At 42.3% G+C, this 8,276-nt stretch overlaps 1 protein-coding gene across 1 annotated transcript in view; it reads right to left on the reverse strand.

The window, feature by feature from the left end:
• LOC309568817 (chymotrypsin inhibitor-like) overlaps positions 1-864 on the reverse strand; it is a gene marked incomplete at its 5' end in the record, with an annotated part of 9,486 nt that extends 8,622 nt beyond the window's left edge. The window contains one exon of the mRNA XM_082274604.1: positions 828-864. Within this exon, the coding sequence (XP_082130730.1) occupies positions 828-864 (37 nt within the window). The remainder of the gene's footprint in view (positions 1-827) is intronic.
• Between the last annotated feature and the right edge of the window lie 7,412 nt (positions 865-8,276).

Here is an 8,276-nt window from a genome sequence, read left to right on the forward strand (position 1 = left end):
GAATCACGCCCCTAGGGACACACATAACCCCTCCCTCTCAAAAAAAGTTATCCCCTTCCCTACCAGTGTAATTTTACAGTAACAGTGCATATGTATAGCACTGATTACTGCAGTAATGTCACTGGTACCCCCAAAAGTGTCAAAAATGTCAGTCAAGGGTCCGATCTGTCCGCCGCAAAGTCGTAGTCCCGCAAAAAAATCGCAGATCGCCGCCATTACGCGTTAAAAAAAAAAACAACAAAAATGACAAAAATCTTTCCCTTTGTTAGTAAACGCGATAACTTTTGCGCAAACCAATCAAAATACACTGTTTGCGATTTTTTTTACCAAACATATGTAGCATAAAACAAATTGGCCAAAAATGTTAAAACATTTTGATTTTTACATTTTTTTTGGGGAATTTCATATAAAAAAATGTGAAAAATATTGTTATTTTTGCAAAATATTTTTTTTTTTTATAGCGCATGATCAAAAAATCGCACTGGTGATCAAATACCACCAAAAGAAAGCTCTGTTTGTGGGAAAAAAAGGACATCAATTTCATTTAGGTACAGCGTTGCACGACCGCGCAATTGTCCGTTAAAGTCACGCAGTGCCGAATCGCAAAAAGTGGCCCAGACGTAAGACAGCAAAATCCTCCGGTGGTAAAGTGGTTAAATGACCCGGAAGTGAGGAAGTGAGGGGAGAGAAGAGCTGGAGGTGTGCATGGCGGTGGATCAAATGGGGGCTTAGATAAGTAAAAAGGGGGGGGGGGGTGAGGGGGGATGCTGACTCCTAAACATTTTTACCTTAACGCAATAATAATGATTAAAAAAAATAGTGCTTACCGAACCCGCACAACAGAAGAATTGCGCCGACCTTCATCTTTCTGTCCTCAAACCTTAATAAAAAAATATCTAATCACCTTTCTATAAAAAGAGAATGTAACTGAAGATGGGATACAGAGGAGATCGCTTACCTTTCCCACGCTATGCTGTGTTTTATATGATTAGTTACACTTCATTCCTTTTATTGGTCTGCTTTATGTACATTGGAGGCCGGCCACTTATTTGCTTAATGTTCCCTCAGCATTGCTGGATTACTGAAAGGGATAACAAGTACAAAATGTTCAATTGTGTGGTAAGTTTGATGCCAATTAATTCTATTATTTATTTTCATGCAAATGCAAATATGTTTCAATATCCGAGACAAACATAACAAAATAAATTACAATGTAATGGCAGATTTACCATCGCTTTTTTCTCAAATGCTGAAGACAGGTCATGACATTTCCTTTAAATAAAGTCAACCTTAACCACCTTACCACCGGAGGATTTTGCTGTCTCGCGTCTGGGCCACTTTTTGCGATTCGGCACTGTGCGACTTTAACTGACAATTGCGCGGTCGTGCGTCGCCATACCCAAAAAAAATGTTTAGGAGTCAGCATCCCCCCTCACCCCCCCTTTTTACTTATCTAAGCCCCCATTTGATCCACCGCCATGCACATCTCCAGCTCTTCTCTCCCCTCACTTCCTCACTTCCGGGTCATTTAACCACTTTACCACCGGAGGATTTTGCTGTCTTCCGTCCAGGCCACTTTTTGTGATTCGGCGCTGTGCGACTTTAACTGACAATTGCGCGGTCGTGCGATGCCATACCCAAACAAAATTTACGTCCTTTTTTTCCCACAAACAGAGCTTTCTTTTGGTGGTATTTGATTACCCGTGCGATTTTTACTTTTTGCGCTATAAACAAAAAAAGAGCGTAAATTTTGAAAAAATAACAATATTTTTCACATTTTTTTATATGAAATTCCCCCCCCAAAAATGTAAAAATCAATTTTTTTTAAAATTTTTGGCCAATTTGTTTTCTGCTACCTATGTTTGGTAAAAAAAATCACAATAAGCGTATTTTGATTGGTTTGCGCAAAAGTTATTGCGTTTACTAACTAAGGGAAAGATTTCTGTCATTTTTGGTGTTTTTTTTTTAACGAGTAATGGCGGCGATCTGCGATTTTTTTTGCGGGACTGCGACATTGCGGCGGACAGATCGGACCCTTGACTGACATTTTTGACACTTTTGGGGGTACCAGTGACGTTTCTACAGTAATCAGTGCTATAAATATGCACTGTTACTGTAAAAAGGACACTGGCAGTGAAGGGGTTAATTTTATTGGAGAGGGAGGGGTTAATGTATACCTGGTGCTTACTGATGTGTGTGGGGGGGGGGGGAGGTGATTGAGTGACACAGGGACAGATCGCAGGTTCAGCTATGCTGAACACTGCAATCTGTCACTCCTTGTCACTTAGGAGATCCGCCCACTCTGTTTACACAAGCGGGTGGATCTCCAAACTCGATTCCCCGACGATCGGGGAAGAGCAGCGGTGATCGCCGCCGCTCCTCCCCTGGCCCGACTCCCGCTGTGACTGAAAACAGCGGGAGTGCGCCTCCGGCGGCGCGAGCACCGCCTACAGGGGGAGGAGTCCAGCGACGTAGGTCTACGTCGCTGGACGGAATCGGGCCACTTTGCCGCAGTACAGTCAACGTGACTGGTCGGCAAGTGGTTAAATAAAGTCAACCTTAAAGCGGAGTTCCAGCCTCAAAATCGAAAAAAAAAAATTGATTTTGGGCCATCCGCTTGCTGAGTGTCACCTGAAAAAGAAATGGATGCTCCCGATTTTTTTTTATTTTTGTTCATAGAAGAAAATATACTCACCTTCCTTCCACTTCCTCCCTCTGCGGCCGCGCCGTCTCCTCCGGCTTGTGATGACTCCTGGGAGCTGAACGTCATCGCTCCCAGGAGTCAATGCGCCTGCACCGGCCCTGCTGGTCACTTCCGGTGCAGGCGCGGCATTCCCTGCTAAACAGCTTCTGGGCATGCCCAGAAGCTGTGCAAGGATGCCGCGCCTGTCCTGGAAGTGACGCCGCACCTGCACTGGAAGTGACGCCACGCCTGCACCGGAAGTGACGCTGTGCCTGCCCTGGAAGTGACGCCACGCCTGCATCGGAAGTGACGCCGTGCCTGCGCCGGAAGTGACGCCGTGCCTGCAGGGCATTCTGGGACTCCGACGTCATCAAAAAGGACGCGCTGGCTTCAGTATTTCTTCTAAAAGGCAAGTGCGACCTGGAACAGTTCAGAGGCTATCCATTATGGAATGTACTAGCCCTGACTGTCCCGGAGGTATTTTTATCTAAATTTGACCCCCGAGGCCGGAACTCCGCTTTAAACCTTAAAATGCCATCTCTGAAAAGCCCTCCAAGCGAGTAAAACCAGAATAGCATCTGAAAACATCAATAGTTGGAAAATCCTGTATAGCCAGGTCAGGCCTCCTGTATAAAACCTTTGTAGGAGAAAGGGCCTGCCTAGGACAGCAGTATTATAATGATACTTCAAAAAGGACATCCTGGTGGGGGAATAACGATGTACAGGAGCCTGACCCACACCCTTTTTCCAATTTCACCAATTTAACCACTTCAGCCCCAGAAGATTTTACCCCCTTCCTGACTATTTTGCGATTCGGCACTGCGTTACTTTAATGGACAATTGCGCAGCCGTGCGACGCTGTACCCGAACAAAATTATCGTCCTTTTTTTTCCAACAAATAGAGCTTTCTTTTGGTGGCATTTGATCCCCTGTGCAATTTTTATTTTTTGAGCCATAAACAAAAAAACAGCGACAATTTTGAAAAAAAAAATATTTTTCACATTCTGATATATAACATTCTCAAAAAAATTTAAAAATCAAACTTTTTTTACATTTTAAGCCAATTTGTTTTCTGCTACATATTTTTGGTAAAAAAATTGCAATAAGCGTATTTAGTTTGCTCAAAAGTTATGTCATTTTTATTGTTTTTTTTTTTTTTTTTTTTACTAGTAATGGCGGTGATCTGCGATTTTTAGTGGGACTGCAACATTGCAGCGGACAGATCGGACCCCTAACTGACATTTTTGACACTTTTGGGGGTACCAGTGTCATTACTACATTAATCAGTGCTATAAATATGCAGTTACTGTCAAAATGACACTGGCAGGGAAGGGGTTAACTTTATTGGTGATCAAGGGGTTAAGTGTGACCCTAGGGGAGTGATTCTAACTGCGCCGGGGATCACAGGGGCTCTGTGATCATTTCAGGTTTACAACAGCCGACCGTCCTTCTCTCTCAGCGGGGAGCGATCGCGGGTGTCAGACGGCAATTGTATTCACTAGCCACATATGGGGTATGCCCTATGGCCCTGTACATATGTTATTTCCCTTTTCCCCCCTTTCCAAGTCTGTAAATTTTTGTACAGGTATTTTTGTAGGGGCGGATGCCCAGAGCCAATGAGGACATGGCTCAGTTTGGCAGGGGGGTGGATATAGCACCCTCCTAGGAAGGTTCTAGAGAGAACGTGTAGTTTTGGGTACTGAAGGACAAGGACTGCAGGTAAATCTATTCTGTTCTCTGCTTACCAGAGAGCAGAATCTGTTAGTGAGGTCTGCTGATTGGGCTCAGGTGCAACTCGTTCTGGCTGCAGAGTGTTTCACACTGGTCCAATAGGGAGACATATTGGACAGTGGGAGGAAACCTGACAAATGCGTGTGCAGGTGTTTGATACAGCCCTGGTGATTTGGCAGAGGAAAGTGTCTCATTGCATGCTGGGATACTGTATAAATGCCAGGAGCACATGTGCTTGGGGTCTTTCGGCTGGATAGCGGAATCCCAGAGGGAGGGGGCGGCTGCCTCCTCCTCTGTAGAGGTGCCATGAGGCCTCAGGTGGTCGACCTGAGAGCCTAGAGAGTACCAGTAAGGAGTTGAACCCAGGGGTACAGTGGAGCTGACTGAAAGGGGAGACACTGGAGGATCTGATTCTGCAGTACAGTGTCCCAGATGGAGGAGGCCACTGTAGAGGGGTCGTGCGGCTCCAGATGGTTGACCTGGGGGCCTAAGAGAGTGCTAGTGAGGAACTGAACCCAGAGGTCCTGTGGAGCTGACTGAAAAGGGAGACACTCGGGGATCTGATTCTGTAGTACAGTGAGTACAGATCTGTGTCAAGTGGCCTGACCTGAGGGGGGCCACCCCGGCAGCTAGGAGAGTCAGTGAAAGGGTGTCAGTAAAGGGGATGCTAGTGAGTGTTCCCGAAGATAATGTAGATTCACCAAGTCTATTGCTGGAGAGAAAAGAGCAAGGAGACTTAACCCTTTCCATACAGGTGGCAGTATAGTTAAGCAGTGCAGCTGCTTCCACAAGCAACGTGGTGAGGCCAAGTGAGAGTTGTCCTTATCCATTGTGAATAGTTACAGTTGGAGTATCCCACTATTTCCTTCTGCCATCCAAGTTCCAAAATGAACACTAAAAAAAACAATACTCCAGGTCTGTTTGTGTGACAAGCCAAAGGGAGTAAGGATGAATGTGTGAACTGTTCCCAAATGACTATGTGCTGATAATCAGATGAGGCCCAACAAGTCATCATACAGCAGGCCCTAAGGGGACAGAGCTACAGTGGGCATTCCAAAAAAACAAGTATTGGGAACTAATTACTGTGCCTCACCCATCTACTGTATGGTCACTCCTACACCTCACCCTCTTTATAATCCTGAACTCAACCATACCTGCTACAGGACCCTCCGACTACTCCTACACCACACAGGTCAGTATCACAGCCAGATATTCCCTCATTTTTCTTACCAAAGAGTCCACTAATCTACTTATTTCTGAGATCTATTTATTTAAATGTTATTTTACAGCTTTCTTTGTAGCTTAATATGATTTATTTTTATTTTTTTTTACGCTTTATCAAGTTCATGCATGTTTTGCAATGGTAAAAGTTGCTTTCTTTTCAATTGTTTTTTATTGAAATTTAGACCATGAAAAATCCCACCATTTGCATTATAATAAACAATAGATAACAGAGGCAATCAGCTAGTAGTACCACAATGGATACATTTCCTTGGAAGAGTACGCACATCGTACTACACTTATGTGGATGCAAACGTACATCATGTGTAGTCCAAACAACAAATCTGATTGTTTAAGAGCCGGTTCACACTGCCGCGACCTCTAAGTCGCCTCATAAGGGGTGACTTTCAGCGCGACTTTGCGCGTATTCAGCGCGACTTGTATGATAGACGACTTTGTACGACTTTGTATTTGGCCAATCAGAATATGATGGTTCTGGGTCATGCTCAATCACACAAAAAAGTTCTTTAAAAATTGTAGTTTTTGATAGAGAGCCAATTATTGAAAAAATTATTGAAAAAAAAAAAAAAGAGAGATTTCTTTGGATTTAGTGTCTGGGGGGTCTAAAAAGTGTACCTGTGAAGTTTCATCTCTGTAGCATGTCCAGAACCAGAAAAAAAAAACATTTTTCTTAGAATTTTTAGTAGTGCAGGGATATGGCTCCTCTCCACCTGCCCGATAAATGCCTGCAACAAAAAACGCCCAGGTGGAGAGGAGCCATATCCCTGCACTACTAAAAATTCTAAGAAAAATGTTTTTTTTTCTGGTTCTAGACATGCTACAGAGCTGAAACTTCACAGGTACACTTTTTAGACCACACAGACACTAAATCCAAAGAAATCTCATTTTTTTTTTCAATAATTTTTTCAATAATTGGCTCTCTATCAAAAGCTACAATTTCTAAGAACTTTTTTGTGTGATTGAGCATGACCCAGAACCATCATATTCTGATTGGCCAAATACAAAGTCGTACAAAGCCGTCTATCATACAAGTCGCGCTGAATACGCGCAAAGTCGCGCTGAAGTCGCACTGAAGTCACGCTGAAAGTCGCCCCTTATGAGGCGACTTAGAGGTCGCGGCAGTGTGAACGGGTCCGCAGCTTCTCTATGCCAGGCAACCTACGGCGACCTGTCAGGCGACCAGGTCGCCTGACAGGTCGCCCCAGTGTGAACGGGGGCTAAAACAATCAGATTTGTTGTTTGGATTACACATGATGTACGTTTGCATCCACATAAGTGTAGTACGATGTGCGTACTCTTCCAACGAAATGTATCCATTGTGGTACTACTAGCTGATTGCCTCTGTTATCTATTGTTTATTATAATGCAAATGGTGGGATTTTTCATGGTCTAAACTTCAATAAAAAACAATTGAAAAGAAAACAACTTTTACCATTGCAAAACATGCATGAACTTGATAAAGCGTAAAGCGTAAAAAAAAAAAAAAAAAAATCATATTAACCTCCCTGGCGGTATGATTCTTTTGGATTTTAGGTGCTGAAAGCGGTACCATTATTTTGCATGTAATTCTTGTGAATGAGCAGCCCAAACCAACTGTATACATTTATTATATATATATATATATATATATATATATGTATACATATATTATGTATACATATATATATATATATATATATATATATATATATATATATATATATATATATATATATATATATATATATACATAATATGTATACAGTTGGTTTGGGCTGTTCATTCACAAGAATTATGTATATATATATATATATATATGTATGTGTATATATATATATATATATATATATGTGCACATATATATATAGGTATATATATATATATATATATATATATGTGTATATATATATATATATATATATACTGTATATATACTGTGTATATATATATATATATATATATATACATATATATATATATATCTATATATATATATATAGATATATATATCTATATATCTATATATATATATATATTTACATAAAAAGTACAGTAAAACTGCAGGAAAGGGCACTGGGGGGCAATGTAATGTGATTTTTTTTATTTTGAATGGTATCAGTGTGTTTGGTGTGTTTTACATTCGAATTTGCCGCCGGTTCCACCCCCCGGCGGACGTCACGTCGCCGGAGACGGAAGCCGGGGCTCACAGACGATCGGGAGGAAGCTCCGCCGCCGCATACCGCCCACATTCTTCGCTGGATCCCGGAGAAAAGGTAAGTAAAACCTCTTACAGCATCCAGCGATCTTCCTAGCGCTACCCCGAGTGTGACTCGGGGTTACCGCTTTTGGCTCTAAAATCTTACCCCGAGTCACACTCGGGAATACCGCTAGGAAGGTTAAGATACAAAGAATAACATTTTAACAATTTTTTCTGGTTCAGGACCATTTTAATGGAAAGTCGGATCACAAGTCGCTTCAATTAAGATAAGGAGACTCCCATTGAAGTCTATGGGACAAGTTGGATACAAGTTGCCTCAAAGTAGTACCGGGCCCTTTTCAGAAGTCGGAGCGACTTCAGTAGTGCCAATTAAGACGGCTCTCATTGATTAACATTGCTTTTGTTATGGCAAGCGACTTGGGG

Source organism: Pelophylax lessonae (genome assembly GCF_965119305.1).
Source record: "Pelophylax lessonae genome assembly, chromosome: 12".
NCBI classification, from domain to species: Eukaryota; Metazoa; Chordata; class Amphibia; order Anura; family Ranidae; genus Pelophylax; species Pelophylax lessonae.